The sequence below is a fragment of the Melanerpes formicivorus genome, unplaced genomic scaffold (genome assembly GCF_026170545.1).
Source record: "Melanerpes formicivorus ecotype bairdi unplaced genomic scaffold, bMelFor1.0.p_v2 SCAF_13, whole genome shotgun sequence".
NCBI lineage: Eukaryota > Metazoa > Chordata > Aves > Piciformes > Picidae > Melanerpes > Melanerpes formicivorus.
The window spans coordinates 3,686,672-3,710,809 of record NW_027142365.1 but is presented as its reverse complement, the minus strand read 5'-3'; the positions used below and the strand labels follow the sequence as shown (position 1 = coordinate 3,710,809).

At 42.4% G+C, this 24,138-nt stretch overlaps 1 protein-coding gene across 6 annotated transcripts in view; it reads left to right on the top strand.

Annotated features, from left to right (window-relative positions):
- Positions 1–24,138, top strand: part of ADCYAP1R1 (ADCYAP receptor type I) — a 138,896-nt gene that overhangs the window by 68,277 nt on the left and 46,481 nt on the right. For all 6 annotated transcript variants that reach the window (XM_068145905.1, XM_068145904.1, XM_068145902.1 and 3 more), the window contains exon 4: positions 18,404–18,511. In XM_068145905.1, coding sequence (XP_068002006.1) covers positions 18,404–18,511 — 108 coding nt within the window. The remainder of the gene's footprint in view (positions 1–18,403; positions 18,512–24,138) is intronic.

Below are 24,138 nucleotides of genomic sequence, written 5' to 3'. Positions count from 1 at the left end.
GCAAAGAAGCACAGTGAAATCACACAGTTAGTAACCACAACCAAAACCAAAGGCAAGGTCAGAATAGCTCATAACTGAATCACAGCATCATGGAATCAATAAGGTTGGAAAAGACCTCAAAGATCATCAAGCCCAACCTGTCACCCAACACCTCATGACTACTGAACCATGGCACCAAGCACCACATCCAATCCCCTCTTGAACACCTCCAGGGACGGTGACTCCACCACCTCCCTGAGTAACCAACCAGGGCCTGTGTGGAAAACAAAGAAACTGGAAACAGGAGTCAGTTCATAATGAAGTTCTTTAGAAAAGAATAACAATAAAGGGATATGCCCAAACCATGTGACAAGGGCAAAGGCAAAGTGCAAAAAAGCCACCAGAAGTGATTAATTAAAATGCACTGAAGGACCGTTGTTGTACACATTTTGAGAGCATGCCTCAGCTTTGTTCTCAGGGCATGAGAGTACTTGAATCTGCTCCAGTTTTTTGGTTGTACAGCCAAATGACTAACATAATTCTACCTCTTCTCTGCTAACCTGCAAACTACTTAAACCAGAATCTATTGTGATCATGACTTAATCAGCTAGAACAAGATTCAACACAGTACTCCTAGTCAGTAGAAATGTTTTACAGTTGTTTTTTTAGAGAACAGACCAGAATCACTGCTTTCTCTCCCATTATTCTTCTGGACTAAGATTGCTTGCTGGTGACAGTTCTGCTCTGGATGTGGTGGCACCAGCAGTTCAGTCCCATTCCATATCTTCCCCATTTTTCTCTGAAAAAAATTAAATTCTTCCCAGGAAATAAGAAAGTATCTGCTGTTCATTATGAGGAGAATGATCAGGGCAATGCTCCCTGTTTCATTGCTACCTCCTTTGTCCATTTTCTTCATGCACTCTACCTCCTGCTCCAGGGAAGGTTTAGACTGGATGGTAGGAAGAAGTTCTTCATAGAGAGAGTGATTGCCCATTGGAATGTGCTGCCCAGGGAGGTGGTGGGGTCACCATCACTGGAGGTGTTCAGGAGGAGACTTGATAGGGTGCTTGGTGCCATGGTTTAGTTGATTAGATGGTGTTGGATGATGGGTTGGACGTGATAATCTTGAAGGTCTCTTCCAACCTGGTCTGGTCTTATTCTATTCTATTCTTTCTATTCTATTCTATTCTATTCTATTCTATTCTATTCTATTCTATTCTATTCTATTCTATTCTATTCTATTCTATTCTATTCTATTCTATTCTATTCCTTTTTCTTTTTTTTCTCTATTACTAATTCTTGTATTACCTTTTCACTGACTTCAGATTGCAACTTGTCTATATCAAGACATATATTGGACTAGGGGGAATGGAAACAAATTAGAAATGGGTAGATTCAGATTGGATGTTAGGAAGTTCTTCCCCATGACGGTGGTGAGAGACTGACTGTGGCCGGTTGACGTTGCCCCCTTAAGAAAGAGAATATGGTGGACGGAAGTTGGTAAACGGAAGGAATAGTCTAAACTAATTTCATTGGATGAGTGGGAGGAAGCACTTCTGAGCTGGGACTATACTGGACATTTCCAGCACTTCTCAGTCAGTCTTGCTTCCGCCTCTTCTTCAGGCAACAGCTTTCTGTCCTGGGCTTTCTGCCAAGGCTCCGGCCTTGAGAGAAAAACAGATAACAGGCCTGTATTAACTCTTTTCCAATTAACACAAACTGCTTCTAACATTTTTTTTTTCTTTCCTCTCTTTTCTCTCTCTTCCTATCCCACTCTGGGGAAAGGGGGGAGAGAGGGGAGAGCGGAGGTGGGGAACCCCCTCTGTCCAGAGGGGGGTCACTCTCATTTCTGTGTTACTCTGTTGTATATCTTTGTATATATTGTAGATATTGTAAATTTGTAAATAATCCCCTGCAAACCCTACATCGCTTTGTAAATATAGCTCCACTGCTTTGCTAATTCAGCTTGCGAGTTTTTTTTCCTTTCCCTTCAATTTTTTTTTCCCTTCTACCTTACAAGGGGGAAGGGAGGAGGCTTCTCAGCCTTATCCTTCCACCCACCACATTTTTTTTGCATTGGCGTACCCAACGTGCGGCAGATAATTAGTTTAATTTATTATTTGATTGATTTAGTGTTTTCTAGCTGAATTAGCAAACATGAAGGTATTGTGGTTTGTGGAGCGATTATTCTTTTCAATTTTTGGGGCTCTGGTTTACAGGTATTGTTTGGGTTTGATTTTGGATTACCTGGGTAAATATTTGGTGCGGACAATTTATATGTGGGTTATGTATAGAGTTAAATTATGGTATGGAAAATGTATTAATTTATTATGGCCAGTGAGATACAGGAATATTACCTCCACCACTCTCCCAATTGAGATAAAGAGTTTTAAGATTCCGCCTGAGGAGACAGTAACTTTAGGTGATGCCTGGGATCCAAAAGTGATTTATTCAATGTGTATAAATCTGTTGCTGGTGATGGTAATCGCATATTTACTGTTCTCTTTACGGCGAGAGAGAAAGGTGTCCAGAGCTTGTTTTGTTATTAAAACTAGATCAAAAAGAAAACGCCGTGGCTCTCGATCAGTCCCAGAGTCATCTAGTGACGAGGACTGTGGAGAACCCGTGTCAGTTAAAAAGAAGGCTAAAAAGTTAATTGGTAAGGCAGCTCTAAATGACTTTGCTGATTCTGGCAAGCAGCCAAGGGCATCGGCTGGTATCAACATGGCACCTACTCCTTCTCCTACTCCTTCTCCTTCTTCTTCTGCTCCGTCGGCCATTAATGGAGCAACGTCACTTCCACCCACTCCCTCGGTGGGACCGGAAGTCACTGCCCCAGCAGCTGATTTATCTCAGGACCTGTCAGCTTCCATTAAGGTGGCTGTAAATTCAAACACAGCTCCAGTTAAGGTGGCTCCTTTAAAGACTAGAGCTGGAAAGGGCAAAGATGGAGAAGAAGAGGAGGAGACTGATCCTGGTGAGGGGCCCTCTACTCTAAAAGATCCTGCTCAGGAGGAAGAGAAGGTTTGTTTTAAAGATCTAGCTAACCTAGTGAGATCAAAGCAGGATAGAGATGAAGCTAGGAAAGCAGCTGGCAAAGGTGGTTCTCAGCTTAAAGAGATCCTTAGGAGAATGACAGCAGGATTTTACGGGCAAAGAATTCAGGGAGATGAAGATGAAGATGATATTACGGACTGTTCGTCACCACGGGAAGAATTGAGAAATGTCCGTAAAGATTTCACCAGGGCAGATAAGGAGCCAGTTCTAGCTTGGCTTAGTAGGTGTTATGATACAGGTGCTTCAGCTCTAACAGTTGGAGACAAGTCAGCAGCTCAATTAGGAACTCTCTCAAGGGACAATGGAATAGATAGACATCTAGGCGAAGCTCTCGGTAAGGTTAATCTGTGGATACGCCTTTTAATAGCGGTTGCCCTGAGATACCCTTCCCGAGATGATCTTCCCTGGAATCCTAAACCCTGGACTACCATAGATGAGGGAATTAAGCGCTTGAGAGAATTTGCTGTTAGAGAGCTACTCTATGGTGAACATGAAACTCTGAATCCTGATGACATTCCTGTGGGTATTGGTCTTGCTAAAAAGATCATCAAACTTGCTCCTTCTAATTATGCAAACATTCTGGCAAGCAGAATTGTGTCAAGAAGTTATGGTGGAGCTTCTCCCACGGTTGGCCAATTCAGTGATCAAATGAGACAATTGGAGGATAGCATGACACGTGGTTCTTTGGTTTCAGCCATTGAAACTTTGTCTGGAAAAATTGAGAATTGCATGAAGGATCTGAAAAATGAATTTAGAAATTCCATATCCCAATTGGCACAAAGGGATAATTTCAGTTCTTCCTCCAGGTGGGTACAAGTTTCATCTGTGAGGAATACACGTCCTCCAAGGAGGTCATTCCAAAACAGGACATTCCAAAACAGGTCATTCCAAAACAGACCACCAAGACAATCACGTAGAACTATTTGGATAACTCTGCGTGATCAGTTTGGTGAGAACATGAACCGCTGGGATGGCCAACCAACTTCTAATCTTTTCAGGAGACTGAGGGAATTGCAAAGTGGCAGAACCCGAGGTAGCAATACCAGAAGGGTAGCTGTTACTTCCACAGTTCCCCAGAACGACTCTTATGGCTCCAACAGTGGCTCCAGTTATAACATGCAAAGTTATAACCCTGCACAATATGTGCAATGCACATGTGCGCATGTTCCCCATAACTAGGGGTGCCCTGCCTCCCGCCAGGGGGAGGAGAGGGATAACAGAGATAATAGAATCTATTGGGATGTGTACATCCAGTGGCCTGGCACTTCACAATTTCAGAAGTACAGGGCCTTGGTTGACACAGGAGCTCAGTGCACCATAATACCATCAAATTATCAGGGATCAGAGTCTATAACTATTCTGGGAGTCACTGGTGGATCTCAAGAGTTAAGTAAGGTAGAGGTTAATATAAGTTTAACTGGTAAACAATGGAGGAAGCATACAGTTGTGACCGGACCTGACGCACCTTGTATTTTGGGAATTGATTTTCTGAGAGAAGGGCGTTTCAAAGACCCTAGAGGTTACAAATGGGCTTTTGGAGTAGCTTCAATAGAAATTGATGGACAAAAATTGAAGCTATCTGCCAGACCTGAACTTTCTGATGAATCTGCAGTTGTGGGACAACATAAGATACAGGACATTAAATTGCCGGTTGCTTCTCAGACTGTGCATCACAGACAATACAGAACCAACCGTGACTCTTTGTTGCCCATTCAGAATCTGATTCGTCAGTTGGAGAGTCAGAAAGTCGTCAGCAAAACTCATTCACCTTTCAACAGTCCAGTGTGGCCTGTGCGGAAGCAGAATGGAGACTGGCGTCTGACGGTAGACTACCGAGCCCTAAATGAAGTGACACCACCTATGAGTGCAGCAGTACCAGACATGATGGAACTGCAGTATGAGCTGGAATCCAAAGAGGCCAAATGGTATGCTACCATAGACATTGCTAATGCATTTTTCTCTATTCCCATAGCAGAGGAATGCAGGCCTCAGTTTGCTTTCACCTGGAGAGGAATCCAGTACACTTTCAACAGGCTGCCAATGGGCTGGATCCACAGCTCAAGCATCTGTCATGCAGTGATCCATGATGCTCTGGAGAAAGGAGGTGCTCCAGAACACATCCAGTTCATCGATGATATCATCGTCTGGGGTAAAACTGCTGAGGAAGTCTTTGAGAAAGGTAACAAAATCATTGACATTCTTCTGAATGCAGGTTTTGCCATCAAGCGAGACAAGGTGAAAGGACCTACCACAGAGATTCAGTTTCTGGGAGTGCGATGGCAGGATGGACGCCGACACATTCCAGTGGATGTGGTAAATAGAGTCTCTACCATGGCAAGTCCCACAAACAAGCAAGAGACCCTACGTTTCTTGGGGATAGTGGGATTTTGGAGACTACACATTCCTGGATATAGTCAGATTGTGAAACCTCTGTATGATGTGACTCGAAAGAGAAACCATTTCCACTGGGGACCTGAACAACAAGCAGCCTTTGACCAGATAAAGCAAGAGGTAATTCAAGCAATGGGTCTGGGACCTGTCCGAGATGGTCCAGACACTAAGAACATTTTGTACACGGCTGCAAGTGACAATGGTCCAACCTGGTGCTTGTGGCAAAAAGCTCCAGGTGAGACACGTGGACGACCTCTTGGTTTCTGGAGTCGAGGTTACAGAGGTTCAGAGGCTAACTATACTCCAACAGAGAAAGAAATTTTAGCTGCCTATGAAGGAGTAAAAGCATCTTCTGAAGTGATTGGAACTGAATCACAACTTCTTCTAGCTCCCAGATTACCAGTTTTGAATTGGATGTTCAAAGGCAAAGGTTCCACACCACATCATGCCACAGACTCAACCTGGTCTAAGTGGATGGCTCTGATAACACAGAGAGCTCGAATGGGAAATCTTGAAAGACCTGGTCTAGTGGAGGTGATCTCAAGTTGGCCTGAAGGTATCAACTGTGCTAAACCTCCAGAGGAGAAAGTAACTCGTGCTGAGGAAGCTCCTCCTTACAATGACCTTTCTGATGATGAAAAGAAATATGCTTTGTTCACAGACGGTTCCTGTCGTCTTGTTGGAAACAAGCGAAGGTGGAAGTCTGCAGTGTGGAGTCCAACACGCCGAGTTGCAGAGGCGAAAGATGGAGAAGGAGAATCCAGTCAGTTCGCAGAGGTAAAAGCTGTCCAGCTAGCTCTCGACGTGGCTGAACGTGAGAGATGGCCAAAGCTTTATCTTTACACTGACTCATGGATGGTAGCCAATGCTCTATGGGGTTGGCTAAAGAACTGGAAGAAGAGTGGTTGGCAGAGAAAAGGAAAACCCATTTGGGCAGCCAACCTATGGCAGGACATTGCTGACCGAATCGAGAGAATTCCAGTGAAAGTGAGACACATCGATGCTCACATTCCTAAGAGCAAAGCTACTGAGGAACAGCAACACAACCATCAGGCAGATCTAGCTGCAAGAGTTTCTCAAGTAGACATGGACTCTAATCTTGATCTCGACTGGAAACACCGAGGTGAGATATTCTTAGCTCGGTGGGCTCACGATTCGTCAGGACATCAAGGCAGAGATGCAACATACCAATGGGCTCGTGACAGATCCATAGACATTTCCATGGATGCTATCACTCAAGTCATCCATGACTGTGACATTTGTGCTGCTATTAAGCAGGCAAAACGACTTAAGCCCTTGTGGTATGGTGACAGATGGTCCAAGTACAAGTATGGTGAAGCTTGGCAGATTGACTACATCACTCTACCACGTTCTCGTTCTGGTAAGCAATACGTGCTTACTATGGTAGAGGCAAACACTGGATGGTTGGAAACTTATCCAGTTCCACATGCAACTGCACGCAACACCATTCTCGGTCTGGAGAGACAAATCCTGTGGAGACACGGAACTCCAGAGAGGATTGAGTCAGACAACGGAACTCATTTCAAGAACAACCTTGTAAAGAGTTGGGCAAAAGAGCACGGTATTGAGTGGATATTCCACATTCCCTACTATGCACCAGCTTCAGGGAAGATTGAACGCTACAACGGTTTGTTGAAGACCACTCTCAAAGCCATGGGGGGTGGATCTTTGAAAAACTGGGAAAAGCATTTAGCACAAGCAACCTGGCTGGTAAATAGTAGAGGTTCAGTGAACCGAGCTGGACCTGCACATTCAGATTTGCTACGGAAAGTAGAGGGTGATAGAGTTCCTGTTGTTAGAGAAAAGAACCTGTTAGGTAAAACTGTTTGGGTATTTTCACCCTTAGGAGAGGCTAAACCTGTCCGAGGGGTGGTTTCAGCTGAAGGTCCGGGTCACACTTATTGGGTAATGCAAGAGAATGGTGAAATTCAGTGTATTCCACAAAGAAATTTAACTTTAGCTGAAAGAGGTTAATTTTGAACTGCTGTACAGCTACATCGCATCCAAAGGAAGAATCAACGAAGACATCTACGGTGCACGAACCCTGAGATCCCTGAGAGCCCTGAGTCAACTAAGAGACCCTGAGAATCCCTGTTTCCCTTTTCTTCGCTTCATCAGTGAAGAAATGAACTGTTTTCCATTTTTCTCATTTTCTGATTTTCTTGGACTTTTGAATCATCTACATCTGAGCATAGCCGGAATGGACTATGAACTTTACTCACGAACTGTAAATATCATTTTGGATTGGATGGACAGTATGAACAGCCAATGAAATTGTTTAGAAGGGGTGGACTGTGGCCGGTTGACGTTGCCCCCTTAAGAAAGAGAATATGGTGGACGGAAGTTGGTAAACGGAAGGAATAGTCTAAACTAATTTCATTGGATGAGTGGGAGGAAGCACTTCTGAGCTGGGACTATACTGGACATTTCCAGCACTTCTCAGTCAGTCTTGCTTCCGCCTCTTCTTCAGGCAACAGCTTTCTGTCCTGGGCTTTCTGCCAAGGCTCCGGCCTTGAGAGAAAAACAGATAACAGGCCTGTATTAACTCTTTTCCAATTAACACAAACTGCTTCTAACATTTTTTTTTTCTTTCCTCTCTTTTCTCTCTCTTCCTATCCCACTCTGGGGAAAGGGGGGAGAGAGGGGAGAGCGGAGGTGGGGAACCCCCTCTGTCCAGAGGGGGGTCACTCTCATTTCTGTGTTACTCTGTTGTATATCTTTGTATATATTGTAGATATTGTAAATTTGTAAATAATCCCCTGCAAACCCTACATCGCTTTGTAAATATAGCTCCACTGCTTTGCTAATTCAGCTTGCGAGTTTTTTTTCCTTTCCCTTCAATTTTTTTTTCCCTTCTACCTTACAAGGGGGAAGGGAGGAGGCTTCTCAGCCTTATCCTTCCACCCACCACACTGGCACAGGTTGCCCAGGGAGGAGGTAGAAGCCTCATCCCTGGAGGTTTGGAAGGCCAGGTTGCATGTGGCTGTGAGCAACCTGCTGTAGTGTGAGGTGTCCCTGCCCCTGGCAGAGGAGCTGGAACTAGATGATCCTTGAGGTCCCTTCCAACCCTAACAATTCTATGATTCTACGATATATATATTTAGGTAGCTTTATTGTTGAGAGGAAGACATCTAGTAGCTGGGAACTCACTGAACAGTAAAATAATTTCCTTTTGTTTCTTCCATACTGATCAAGATTTCTCAGGTGTATCCAAATCCTGGTGAGGCAGGGCTGCATCTAATTTTGCAGTGTCATTTATTCTGCTCCATGAATACGCTGAAGGGAAAGTCAGAGAAGTTCAGCACGAAACAGGAGACAGGCTTTGTTAAACACTGGCACTGGTTTTGAGCTGCACCTTTGCCTCGAGATTTCTTTGAGTTACTCCAAAAGCTGGAACAAAATGCAGCTTAGGTCTTAATGTCCAGGCACATGAAATGTGTTAACATGTCTCTTTATGGAATCTGAACTGGCTTTTTGCAATATATTTATTTCCTTTGCCTCCTTCACTAAATCATAAGGTCCCATGGGCTCTAATAAGGAGTTGCTTGACTCACCACTAGAACAATTTCCAGGACAGATTATGGAATATACCCACTGGAAGAAATTAAGTTAATTCAGCCATTTCTCATCCTCAGAAGATATGGAGGAGTAAACAAGGAATAAATGCCTCTCAAGAGGATCCACACTGGCGTCTCTGTGTTTACCTCAGGAATGCATTTGGCCCAAGATCTGTTATAAGTTATCTTCTACTACAGACCTGCCTTTTGCACTGAGATAACTCTATTTATAAACAGTAGAAAAGCAAGAAAGTGAGGAGGGCAAGAGTCTGGATGTGAAGGTACAGCTTGCTTCCAAGCTCTCTTAAAACTCTTGCTCTGGAGAGTTCAGCTTTTAGCATCACCATTTGGTTTTGGTTTTGTTTTGTTTTGTTTTGTTTTGTATTGTGTTCCAGCAGAAAAATCTTCTTACCCACAGAGCTACAATGAAAGCTAATGTAATAAAATTTGCAGGCTCCTTGTAGGGAACTTAATGCATGTGTCAAAGAATTTAATATACCCACTGAAATTATCAGCCGCATAGAGATAAGGTCAGTTAAATATTCTCAGCTATTTAATGTCTGTTTTGTTTTGTCCATTTATCCTTTAAGAAACAAACCAAAACTCCTGGGAGATGTTTTTGACTAGGCAATGGCTGACCTGAGGCTTTACCTAAATAAATCCCATTGAAAATCCTGTTCTATCCCACTGAGGGTTTTTTTAACCTCATATCCAAAGACTGTTCCAAGGTCTGTGTCTCATTTTAACCCCACTTCAGTGCTGTTGTGATATTAGCTAGAAACTAGCAATTCAAAGGAATATGTTGTGGCTGGGTTTTGGTTTTCTTGTTGCTGGTTTTGTTTGTTTGTTTCTCTTTCATGACAGAACAGATTCAGACCCCTACATTTATTGCTAGGAAACCTCAAGGCTCAATAGATCTAACACTCAATCTTCCTCTCATCTTCTTCCATGCAACTAAACCCTCTTTCCATTCTCAAAGGAATGCAGACTCCAGAACACCATAAAAGGCACACGAAAAAATAAAGTGTTGTATTTTCTCTGTATCTATGGCAACTAGTTATTCTAGGGACCTTTACAGATATCTTCTTCACAGGTGTCTAAATCCCCTAATGGGCCAAATATCACTAGTCTCCATGGGTGGCAAAAGTGGCAACGAACTGTTTAGCTTGGAAAGACTCTTTACCTACAGCCCTACTTGAAATCCATGATTTGCTGTGAGGAACACTAACACATGAGGGGAAAAAATATACATTACATATAATATTTAATGTATATTACATATATAGAAATAGAATCAATAGAATGGTTTAGGTTGGAAGAGACCTTCAAGATGATCGAGTCCAACCATGGTTGGGCAAGGTTCTACACTTTGGCCACAGCAACTCCAAGCAGTGTTATAGGTTGGGGACGGAGCAGCTGCAGAGCAGCCAGGCAGAAAGAGACAGTAGATAGTAGGCTGAACATGAGCCAGCAATGTGCCTAGGTGGTCAAGAGAGCAAATGGCATCCTGGCCTGTATCAGGAATAGTGTGGTCAGCAAGACAAGGGAAGTTGTTCTCAGCACTGGTCAGGCCACACCTTGAGTCCTGTGTCCAGTTCTGGGCCCCTCAATTCAAGAGTGAGGTTGAGGTACTGGAACCTGTCCAGAGAAGGGCAACAAAACTGGTGAGGGGTTTGGAGCACAGCCCTGTGAGGAGAGGCTGAGGGAGCTGGGGTTGCTTAGCCTGGAGAAGAGGAGGCTCAGGGGAGACCTTATTGCTGTCTACAACTACCTGAAAGGAGGTTGTAGCCAGGTGGGGGTTGGTCTCTCCTCCCAGGCAACCAGCACCAGAACAAGAGGACACAGTCTCAAGCTGCACCACGGGAAGTTTAGGCTCAAGGTGAAGAGAAAGTTCTTCACAGAGAGAGTTGCTAGCCACTGGGATGTGCTGCCCAGGGAGGTGGTGGAGTCACCATCCATGGAGGTGTTCAAGAGGGGTCTGGACGTGGCACTTGGTGCCATGGTTTAGTAGTCGTGAGGTATTGGGTGACAGGTTGGACTTGATGATCACTGAGGTCTCTTCCAACCTTGGTGATTCTATGATTCTATGAAATAACTTTGATCACAGACATTTAACGATGAAGATTTGTAGCACTTTGACATATGTGAAGCCTTCTAGGTACTAGTAGAACAGCTTCCCTTTCCTCCCCTCTCTCAGCTTGGAGAATTAAGGGAAGATAGAGTTGATAGACAAAAGTACATGATCTCTTCTTCTCCCTAGAAGGGAGGGAAGTGAGTCAGAGTGGCATGGTGGTAGAGTAGGACAACGACAGTTGTTTCATTGCCACCAGCAACAAAAGATGTGAGGGGTTCCAGCTGCTGCCAGGCAAGGCTGCTTCCAGCCGCACTTCATGAGCTCACATAGCCCATGTCCTGTGTGATGCCAAATTATCCACAGCTGGTGAGCTTGGCACTGGCTCAGGCTCTGGCAGCTTGTAAGTGTCATTCTGTCCTCCAGCAATGCTGGAATAAAATCTCCCAGTCTTTTGAGTAATGTCAGAGTTTCTCTGCCTCCAAAACAGCAAAGTGGTGAGTTCCTCATAGATGAATGAACAATTTTATGACAGCTAGAAAAAGTTCTTTTAAAACCCAACCCCTCCATTTTCCACATTATCAGCTTTTTACTCTTCTGTATAATTAGGACTAAAGGTTTTGCCAAACTGAAGTTTTCCTTTAAAACTCCCCAGAGCTCATCTAAGGCCACTTGGTTGGCAGCACTTAAAGGATTCTGGAGGTTTACTTGGCAGGTAAGAATACAAGACCATCAATAAGTGTGAGCTTAGAGTGATTGTAAAGAATTGCACAGCTGTAAAGGAAGACAAAAACTATTGTACTTTTATAATCATAGATAACAGCTTCTGTCATTTAAAAACAGAGTTTTGCCATATGTAAATAATCAAGGAAAAAAGAATTGATGTTAACCTTTCCTTTTGAAGTGTAGTTTCCCATGAGACACAGAGAAAAACTTTTCACCCTCTTTAAGGAGAGGAATACAGAATACAGAATTAACCAGGCTGGGCAAAAAACCTATGAGATCATCGAGTCCAACCTATCACCCAACACCATCTAATCAACTAAACCATGGCACCAAGTGCCTCATCCAGGCTCTTTTTAAACACTTCCAGTGATGGTAGTTCTAAATGGTTTAATTTGTGTACCTCTGGGATCAAACAGTGACTTTTTTGTGTATTGTATCTACCATTTCCCCCATCAAAATAGGAGATAAAAGGATGGGGATCTAATTTATAATGGGTGTGGGTCATTCCTATGGTGGCTGGAAGGTGAACCAAAGTGCTTGAACATCCAAACCCAGTGAAATCCTTTCTGTTGAACTTGGTAAAAGAGACTAGCTCTCAGATCTAAAATATACAACTTATGTTTGACAAAGGCAAAACATAGAATCATAGAATCAATAAGGTTGGAAAAGACCTCAAAGATCATCAAGTCCAATCTGTGACCCAACACCTCATGACCACTAAACCATGGCTACACATAATCTTTTGAGAGCTAAAACCTGCTATCTCCAGGCTATTTTTTTCTCCTGTTGTGCTGTAAAGCTCACCATTCCATGCCATGAAAAAAACAACCCACCACTGATTCTCTTTCTTTCCATTTTAGGTTTAAATATAATCTATGATTAATACAGCAGATAAGAAGTGAAATATCTCCAATGCTTATTTTTTCTGCAGTGTTCCCTTCCGTAAATTACACTGATATTTTTAATAGTTCTTGGAAAACAGTGCTGCACACAGAATATCTTAGATCTCTGAAAAAGTCACCCCCTAAACCAACCTGATTTACTGATAATGATACACCAGTAGGAAATGCTATCATAGTTTAGGGAGTTATTATCATATAAACAGTAGATTCTAAACAGTCATAATGTAGTGCTGTGTGGTGGGTTGGAATTACCCCCTAGGCATCAGCCTGAAACTGCCACATGTTGCCTGACTTTATACCAGGGGCAGCAGTTATTTAGAGAAAGATAATGGAAAATATTAAGGTGAACCAACAGCCAGGAAGTTTGAACACAGCTCATTTTTCTTCACATGCAGCCCTAAACTCAGACACTTGGACTGTGCATGTGGAATTCCTCTGCTCTAATTCCATCTGGTCTAAGCCTGTGATTAGACTTTCTCTTGGTGCCTTGTATAATCAGTAGAAGAAAATATGCATCTGCAGAGGATAATTTATCTTGCAAACCCTTCAGAAGTGTCCTCCAGAGGTGTCTGTTTTTCTTCCTGCACTGAAAAGGAAACACAGAAGAACTTGGCTCAGATTTACATGCATCACACTTATTTACACAGCTAAGGTGAATGAAAAACATGTCACAGAATCACAGAATCACCAAGGTTGGAAGAGACCTCAAAGATCATCAAGTCCAACCTGTCACCACAGACCTCATGACTAAACCATGGCACCAAGTGCCACGTCCAATCCCCTCTTGAACACCTCCAGGGATGGTGACTCCACCACCTCCCTGGGCAGCACATTCCAATGGCGAATGACTCTCAGTGAAGAACTTTCTCCTCATCTCGAGCCTAAACTCCCTCTGGCACAGCTTGAGACTGTGTCCTCTTGTTCTTGTGCTGGTTGCTTGAGAGAAGAGACCAACTCCCTCCTGGCTACAACCTCCCTTCAGGTAATTGTAGAGAGCAATAAGGTCTCCCCTGAGCCTCCTCTTCTCCAGGCTAAACAATCCCAGCTCTCTCAGCCTCTCCTTGTAGGGCTTGTGCTCAGTGCAAGGTGCATCTTGCTGCAAAATTTGGAGTGAGGAACAAATTCTTAGGGTAAGAGCTGATCTGGATGACATACACTGAAAGAGCATACAGACTTTGTTCAAATATTTCTAAAATCTATCAGAAGCAGAACTGGGAAGGAAAAAAAAACCTCTTTCATTTTTTGCTGCTCAGCTTCCCCTTGCACTCAGTCTTTCATGCTGGCTTTGTAAATAAGACATTTTTAGAAAGGAATCATTTTCCCTTTTCCTTGTGCATGATCAAGTTTTCTCTTTTCCAGCAGAGAACATCTTTCTGCACTGATTTTTTTCCCCCCTTTGTGGTTTCTTTTTTCCCCCCTTTTATAAATTACTCTGAAATTTCAGTTGATGTTCCTTTCCTACTCTCTTATGACCTGGGCTTTCAAAAGAGACTGCTGACCCTGACAGTTTTATGAGTTTGCTGTCTAACTTGAAACATCTACAGGAGCTTCTGTAAGACACCTTTACTTTGAAATGTCAATTACTTATGAGAATCTAGGCCCCAAACTCAGGCTTTGCTTAAACCTTTATTTATTTTGGTATTTACCTAGATCTATGAAAGAACAGAGAGCACCTGTCTCATGCTCCCCATCTTTCTGAAAGGCTCTAAGTGTAGCATGCCCTTTCAAAGTTATTGTACATCACCTAATTCAGTTTAATATGCTGACTTGTGTAACATTATGTTTCCTTTGATATTGCTCTTCTGAAGGCAACCTGACCTTGAAGGTGATATTTTAAACTAATACATGAAGAGAGGAATTGAAAATCAAACTGAATGCTGTAAGCCAAAGGGGTGGGCTTTCATCTCAAGCCTTTATTTCCATACATGAAAAATAAAGAGAGATAACATTTATATATTTATGACTTTTTTTTTTTCCCCAATTTCCCAAGCAAACAATTTTTATGCAAATTCCTCTCCATTTTCTTTTGCATGTTTATGAATCCATAAGTCCCTTCATCCATTGGTCTGCCATTCCCTATTTCTCTCTCCTCCTTCACCCAGCAGTTTTGAGACTGCCAAATGGTCAGCAACATTTGACAGAGATGCACTAATCCCAAAGCTGCAAATTCCTGCATGCTCTTTGAGAATGATGTGCTGAGTACAAGAAAAAAAATGTCAAAATAACGGTTTACATTAAGAGATTAACAGGTTGAACTTAACCCCTATATTGAGGGGAATGAATGGATGAGCAGTGAATTAGTGCAAAGGTCTCACCATCCAAAATGCCTGCATCTGCTTTTGCACCTTCTCTTGCCAAAAAGTTATCAGGGACACAAAGGAGGCATGCTAGGGACAGGATAAAGCCAAGGAGGATGCTGTGGAAAGCTCTCCTCCTCTGCTCTGCACTGATGAGGCTGCATCTGGAATACTGTGTCCAGTTCAGAGCTCCTCAGTTCAAGAGAGATAGGGAACTACTGGAGAAAGTCCAACAGAAGGCCACAAAGATGCTGAGGGGACTGAGGCATCCCTCTTATAAGGAGGGGCTGAGAGAGCTGAGGCTCTTTAGCTTGGTGAAAAGAAGACTGAGAGGAGGAACCTCTCAATGCATATCAATACCTAAAGGATGCCATTCATGAAGATGAGCTCAGCTCAGCTCAGTGATGCTCAGTGATAGGACAAGGGGCAGCAGGTATGAACAAGAACAAAGGAAGTTTTCTTGAACTTAAGGAAAAAAAATCTTCACTCTGAAGGTGCTGGAGCACTGGAACAGGCTGCCCAGAGACATTGCGAAGTCTTCTCTGGATAATTTCAAAACACACCTGGACACATTGCTGTGAAACTTGATCTAGGGGCACCCACTTTAGCAGGGGGGCGTAACTAGATGATCTCTGAAGGTCCTTTCCAACCCCCACCATTCTGTGATTTTGTGATTCTGTTAAGACAAGTTAAATAAAGTGTAGATGAGAGTATTTCATTAGAAACACCATGAGAAAATAGGATACAAACCTAGAGGAAAAACAAACAGGTTTTACACAGCCCTGGTGACCTGGTGACTCCGTGTTGGTGGAGGATAATCAGGTTCTGATTTGAAGTGAGGTCCACTCCTTGAACTTGGTGAACTTTAGCCATGGCTCTGCCCAAAATCTTGCTTTAGATCTAGCCACTCTCACATGGAAATGGAGACACACCACCAGTGCCAGAGAAAAACCCCACTGTGCAGTTTCACACTCAAGTCACACTGGTTTCTGTGGGCAGATTTCACCCAGCAGGAGTTGCTGGCTGCATCAGGGTTTACAAAAGGGGAAGAGGCCTGCTGATTCTTATTCCATTTAAATGTTTTGTCATCCTTTTCTTTGCTCTTCTAAGTTGGTTGATTCAATGAACTTCCCCACACAGATCAGGCATCCTCCTCATTGACAGTGATTTTTTTTCCAGTCGCCTTCGACCACCTATTTTAGTAACTAAGGCAAATTACTTGACTCTCTGTTTCTCTCTCCCTCTCTTCCAGTGTCAGCACATCAGTGCTTTGCAGCACAATGACCTTTATAATGTCTTTTTAAAAGGGGCTATTTTTCAGCTCTGCATGGTATTACCACCAAACCAGCCACCTGCTATAACAAAATCTAACACACGCGGCTATGAAATATTTATTTATTCCATGGCTGTGATTTCTTTTCTGCACTGTGAGGATTTCCTGGCATTTCTCTAGGTCTGTTTGCAGTTGCTGTTGCTGTTCCAGTGTCTGGAAGACAACTGATGTTGAAGTAATGATAAGAAATAAGAAAGCTTTCCCTATTAGGGTCAAACACATCGAGTCGAAGTGAGCAAGGCTAGCAGGTGGTTCTCAGAAGATCTCATTAGCCACTTTGATTGTCTCTAACACCTCTTGCAAGCAAATGTCTCATTACCATGGATATTTGCATATCCTCCACTTCTGTACAGAGTGCCATACATCAGTGAACCATAAACTTATTACTATATGTCTTCAGATTTCCATGGTGAATACAGTTCCTACTGTGTGGACAGATATCAGCCAGCAAAGACAATAAAATCTAATGCTGCTCAATGTGATTTTGATTTCCAGCTTTAGTATGCTAGCTGCATCACACAACTTTTCAAACTGCAGTCTTTGAGCCTTTTGGAGATGTCCTAGTGAGCACTGCACTCATACAAAGAAATCCTCATCTGGCAAAGGCAGCAGTTTGGGGTAAGAGTGGGAAAAGAAGAAAAGAGAAGGGGGAAATGTAAAGGGCTTTTCGAGCTCCTGTGATGATTTAATAAGAATTTTTTGCAACAACATTGTGGTTTTGTGAGTCTGGTAAAGCTGAGGGATTTTTATCTGATAGAGTCAGGATGGTATATAGTTATTAATTTAAATTATGTAGTCTGACAGTGCATCCTTTAATTCAAAAGAGGATTTATCAGCTGCTCAGCATATGCCATCCTTGTAACATCTTAACAGTGTTGCTTGATGCTGACATAACTCTTCAAACACTTTATCATTCAGAACTGCCCTTTCCACCACACTTGGCAGTAGCTGGCTTACATGTTTGTGAGAAAACACAGGGCTTGATTCCCTGCACTGAAGCTGGTGGGAAAAGAAAATGCAGTTCTAGTCCTGTGAACATTCATTCTCTAGTCATGGAAATCTGCTACTACCGCCAGAGCTGATAAAACCCACACTGTTTCTACAATGTGATCACCCATACCTCATTATATTGTACTTCTGCCAGTCTGAAAGCATGACATGTTGAAGTTTTATCTGCTTCCACTGAAGATGTTTTCCTTGGCACACAGTCAAAGAGAGAGCACATTAACAGAAAACCACTTAGAAAATGATGGAGCTCGTGGCTTTTAACAGCTGATAAGATTATGTCCTCATTCTCCACATCAAATGTGTATAAATAGTGGAGATATTTAAATTTAGTTTGACTTTCCTTTCCTGTTGAGGCAGAAGATGATTCCCATTTGCGAGTCAATCACTAGGGTTTTTCTTTCAGCATTAGTAGGAAAGTTGAGAGATTGCTCTTCATTCTTCTGCATACTGGATAAGTCTTCTAGGTTTATGAGCTACTGAGATGATGGTTCACACAATTATAGAACATCTCTATTCCCAGTAGTTTTAAAAGAAGCTGAACAACATGAAAGAGGTCAGCTTCTCTTACATATCCACAATACTGGCTGTAGGATGAAGCAGAATCTGGTTCTCAGCTTCCTGTCCGCTCCTTGGGTCAAACTCCAAACTGTCCCTTTCACAAAGATTAGAGCAAACAGAAATGTATAGCATTTAAATCAAAGATCTGATCCATAAAGATACTGAAAGATGGACAAATGACAACAGATTTCATGCTCAAGTGAAAAACTTGCTCCTGGTATATGTTGGCGTGCTTTAACTGAGATCAAGAAATGTTTTGTTCTGTGAGGGTAAAGTCTGGGTCATTCTTGTGTCATACAACCACATATCTAATGCTATTCCTACATAGGAACATTATTTTATTGCAGAGGAAGCTCATTAGAAAATGATACTCTTTATTGTTCTAAATGAGTGCATTTTCATGGCTAGAAGAGAGAAACAGCTCTAAAGTATAATAACAGCACAAAGAAAGGAATGGATATCCACCATCAATGTATTGATGTTATTTTTTCCTCCTTCTGTAGGCTGCCCAGGAATGTGGGACAACATTACATGCTGGAAGCCTGCAAGTGTGGGCGAAATTGTCTTTGTCAAGTGTCCTGCACTGTTCAGATTTATCATCTCTGAAGACGGTAAAGTTCTCTCTGCCCTTTGCCTCTGTTTTGTAAAGTTGCAAGACCATCATGAGTGCAAAACCTCACATAGATACAAAAAAAACCTTTACAGTCATTTTGAGCTGGGGTACAGTTTAAACAAATGCTCTAGGAAACCAGGGTGTTTCTGTGAGTAGATGTGTGTGTGTGTGTAAGGGTGGGAGGGAATGTGTGAAACGTCCTTCACAGATGGTACAACATGAGAATATCATCAACTCTAATTGCTGAAGTGGATGTTGTACCCTTGGGTCTTCACTGAAATCAATGAGTCTTGAAACTGTGCTTGAGCCTCAGATAACTAGTCATCAAAATTCAAGCTCATTTAATTAGAGAACTAAAACTCAGAGCAGGTTATGGTCACGCCTATGGAAAACATAGACATGATGACATAGACATGAGATGATCAGGGCGAGGAGATCGCATGCTGGGAGTCGAGGGAAGTCCAGGAAGGCTCAGTGGGAATTCAAGGTTCCTGGAGAGAAGCAGAAGCTGCATCATGCCTTGTTTTGGTCTGTAGAAGTGAAACATCACCATTCCAGAAGACAATTTGTATTATTCCATGAGACACGAGGTGAATCGTACCTTGGACATACCTCTCTTTATGCATTAGGCGCTAAGGGCAATTCACTTAAACAAGGCACCTAATTTTTGGACTGGGAAAGATAAGTCCCTCTTTAAATTACCAGGTATAAAAATATAATTACTACTGTAATTCTATGCGCTTTAATTATAGCCAGTATAATTAAACATAATCTCTACTGCTGTAATATTAGTTCTGAGTTGACTCAATGGGTGCAGCGGCACTTACTGAGCCATCCGCGCTTCGTGATATCAGAAAAACCCGCAGGTCAGCAAGCAGTAGGCTTTGTTTCCAGTATGGATGAGGAAATATTCTTCCCTATTTCAGGTTTTGGGAGTGTTGTTTGGTTTTTTGGGAGTGTTTTTGTGTGTGTGTGTGTGCATTTTCTTCTTTGTTTGCCTTGGCGTTTGTTGGTGGCTGTTTGGCTTTTCTTTTGTTTTGGCATTGTTATTTTTCACTTCTCCGTGACTTCGTAATCAATTTTTTTTCCTGACTGCTTGTCATTCAGCCTGATTGCCAAATCAATTCTGATCATTTTTCCCCTCAGGATTTTTAGACCTTTTCACATACTGTACTTCACATTTGACCTGTAGCAGGGTCACAATGTGACCCTAAGGAAAGAGTAGTCACTCCAGTGTAAACATATATCCTCCTTCTTTATCTCTTTGTGGAATCACTAATAAAACTGACAGCTGTTACCTCTTGTAGTGTTGGGTTTGAGGAGTTTTTGGACATCTGCTCACTAGGAATAAAACCAAGATTTATAATTCATTAGATAATCAAATAAGCATTTAATCTGGAGTAGCCTGAAATCTCTACAGATGCCGCTGGGTTCGCACTGGTGACCCCCAGGTGGAAATCCAGTGGAAACCAGAATCGCTTTCCTGGGTGAATTGGTGTGAATTTCCCCTAGCATTGCCGCTGATTTTAATTTGCCAAGCATACTTGTCACCATGAGGGCTTAATGGGGGGGGGGGGGGGAAAGAGAAATTTAAAAGAAAAATTGAGATAAAAAATGTTGCTGGTTGTTTAAATAAAGGTTGATTAGGTAACTGAAATAATTCTAAAACAAGGCTAATCACATCTCCTTGATTGTTGTTACACTCTCCTCTGGCTGCTGTTATGTTTCTGGAATGTATAACTAGGCTAGGCACTGACACGAATGTTAATTGATAGTTTAATTAATAATTATTAATTAAGGCAATGAATAATGTTACAATTAATAAATTAATAACTGTCTTCACAGAAAGAGTAATTGTCCTTTGGAATGTGCTGCCCAGGGAGGTTCTACAGTCACTGTCCCTGGAGGTGTTCAAAAAAGGATTGGATGTGGCACTTGGAGCCATGGTTTAGTTGTCAGGAGGTGTTAGGTATTAGGTAACAGGTTGGACTTGATGGTCTCTGAAGTCTTTTCCAACCTTGTAGATTCTATGATTTTATGAATGTTTCTTAATGCAGCAACATTTTTTTATGGCCACAAATGATTTTTACAAACACTAGCAATGCCTCTAAATTGTAGATTTTGGAAGTTTGTCCTGTGAAGCACTTAAGCACCTGTAGGGGCAGCTGCTTGTACAACACCAGGCAAACCATGTGATAGAATAGGAATAGGAATAGGAATAGGAATAGGAATAGGAATAGGAATAGGAATAGGAATAGGAATAAGAATAGGAACAGGAATAGGAATAGGAATAGGAATAGGGGTGGAATGGAATGGAATGGAATGGAATGGAATGGAATGGAATGGAATGGAATGGAATGGAATGGAATGGAATAGAATAGAATAGAATAGAATAGAATAGAATAGAATAGAATAGAATAGAATAGAATAGAATAGACCAGACCACTCTTTCTGTGAAGCACTTCTTCCTAACATCCAGTCTAAACCTTCCCTGGCACAGCTTGAGACTGTGTCCTCTTGTTCTGGTGCTGGTTGCCTGGGAGAAGAGACCAACCCCCTCCTGGCTCCAACCTCCCTTCAGGCAGTTGTAGAGAGCAATAAGGTCTCCTCTGAGCCTCCTCTTCTCCAGCCTAAGATGATGTGCTAAGGAGAGGGAAGGAGATGTCTCACTTGGCTCTAGATAAATAAAAATTGCATGTGTAGATCTGAAGTGATCACATGGACCTCTGGCACAGCACATGGAAGGCAATGGGTACATCTGGATGTTTCCTCTGTCCTATCTCAAATGCTTATCTTGAGATGAATGGAGTCACTGGAGGGGATTGTTTGTTTTATGAAAGTCATTTGGCTGCCTTGACTTGAATGACCGATTTCCATATGCAGTAATATGGAAAAAAACACAATTAATGAGATTGCAGAATAAAAATTAACCAACTAAACTGTCATCTGGAGAGCTGCTTTGTTGAAAAATTATCTTTGGATTTAATTAAACATGCCAGCTGTGGCTGGCTTCAGTTTGAAAATGTACTCTGCTCTAACCTTCACTGCAGCTGAATTGAGCAGTCACTTTTGAACAGCTCTCAACATCATACAGAATGCCTGATGTTAAATCTCATGCTGTGTGGTTGGTGACCCTTCCTTGTAAAATTTCATCTCACCTCTCTGCTCCTCCAAAATCACCAGAATTTTTACTTCACTTCAGATGCAGACTGGACAAAAAGAACCTTCTCAAAATCTCTCCACATGGAAAAAAAACAAGCCACCAAATGACATATTAGCTCCTGAGTTTCCTCTGACCTAGTAGTTTAAGGATTTACAGTGGCTTTCTCTTAGGGGATTTCAGAGCTGGGGTTGCTTAGCCTGGAGAAGAGGAGACTCAGGGATAACCTTATTGCTCTCTACAACTACCTTAAGGGAGATTGTAGCCAGGCAGAGGTTGGTCTCTTCTCCCAGGCAACCAGCACCAGAACAAGAGGACACAGTCTCAAGCTGCACCAGGGGAGGTTTAGGCTGGAAGTTAGGAGGAAGTTCTACACAGAGAGAGTGATTGGCCATTGGAGTGTGCTGTCCAGGGAGGTGGGGGAGTCACCATCACTGGAGGTGTTCAGGAGGAGACTTGATGGGGTGCTTGGTTGCATGGTTTAGTTGATTAGGTGGTGTTGGATGATGGGTTGGACACGATGATCTTGAAGTTCTCTTCCAACCTGGTTTAGTCTATTCTATTCTATTCTATTCTATTCTATTCTATTCTATTCTATTCTATTCTATTCTATTCTATTCTATTCCATTCCATTCCATTCCATTCCATTCCATTCCATTCCATTCCATTCCATTCCATTCTTCTATTCTATTCCATGCCATTCCATGCCATGCCATGCCATGCCATTCCATTTTCCTCTTCAACATTTATTTCTTTGATTGATATCCTTCAATTTTCTTTTGACCAGTTTCTGTAACTTCCAAGTTACCACTGTTGTACATTATGCTTTCCCCAGTGCTTTTCCCCTTCTTACTCCAGAGACAATCACTTTAGAACCATTCTTAGCCTTCTAAGGCATCCTTGCAATGAAAGAAAAAAGGAAAACTGTGTCAAACTGTGATGTTGCCTTTCAGTGTGACCTGTCAAGACCTAGAGACAGCCCCAACATAGTGATCTGCACTCCCCGCTGGAATATTTTCTCTGTTTTGTTCTTCTGTTCCCTTTTTTTTCCAGTCAGAGGTGATGCTGCCTGGCAGTGGAAATCTACAGAAGCCAGATCTGTGCTTTTTTTTCTTTGCCCTGCACAGCTGAGATATTCTGGAACCTATAAAGCCACATTACTCAAACAGACCTTTGAAAGAAACCCAATAGCCAGATTAGAAATGAGTTTATTTTTAGATCTGTGATTTGCAGGAAAAACTAATATAAATGATAAAAGGCAGCTTCTGAGCATTGCCATATGCTCCACATTGAGAAAATGCTTTCATTCACAAATGCAGATAATAAATGTGGTTACCTCTTCCTACAAATTCCAGCAATTCAGAATGTTTATCTAATGCCCACTCCAGGACACAACCTGCAACACCCAGAAAAGCTTTACTACAAAGCATGGGTTACTGTGTAAGACACAAAACATCTGCACCATTTATACCCAAGAAATAAACTGCATCTTGTGTTGATACCAGGATCAAGGAGGCCTAATTAAAATCTGGCAGAATGAGAAATGTATCCAGGTATTATGGAACTTAAGAGAGAATTATATCCTGTGCACATAGTTTTGAACCAAAGGCTTGCTGCTGCTGTGGAAGTTGCATGATTTCAGTGCTCAGCCAACAAGCTTTATTGTCTCTAAGAACAATTGAAAATAATCTGTTACTGATCCCTTTAAAAACATTGGGAGACACTCAAGTATTTTGTGGTAGAACACCAAGCCTCATATATGCTGCACTGACAATATCATGGGTGGGAAATGGGCTTTATGACTGCAGGATTAATTGGATTTAGGAAGCAATCTGTAGCATTTTTTATCCCCTGTCTGACTTTAGATATTATCCCTAATCAGAGTGAGATGACAAGAGGAGACTTAATGAGAGGGGATAAGATACTACATACTCATACACTGGAAGCCCTTCTGTGACATTCCTGGGGAAACAGTCCTGGTAAAGTCCTTAAGTGCTGACTAAATACCACTGTGAAAATGGAACCTAACTCCCAAACTGAGTGAAAAGACAGCTAAAGTCATTGTCTTCCCAAGGTGAAAGAGTTGAAAATATTTGCAGGTTACAGTTTCTATTACTTTGGGTTCTACTTATTGCTGTCTACAACTACCTGAAGGGGGGTTGTAAACAGGCAGAGGCTGGTCTCTTCTCCCAGGCAGCCAGCACCAGAACAAGAGGACACAGTCTCAGGCTGTGCCAGGGGAAGTTCAGGCTGGAGGTCAGGAGGAAGTTTTACACAGAGAGAGTGATTGCCCATTGGAATGGGCTGCCCGGGGAGGTGGTGGAGTCGCCGTCACTGGAGGTGTTCAGGAGGAGACTTGACAGGGTGCTTGGTGCCATGGGTTAGTTGATTAGGTGGTGTTGGGTGATAGGTTGGACGCGATGATCTTGAAGGTCTCTTCCAACCTGGTTTAGTCTATTCTATTC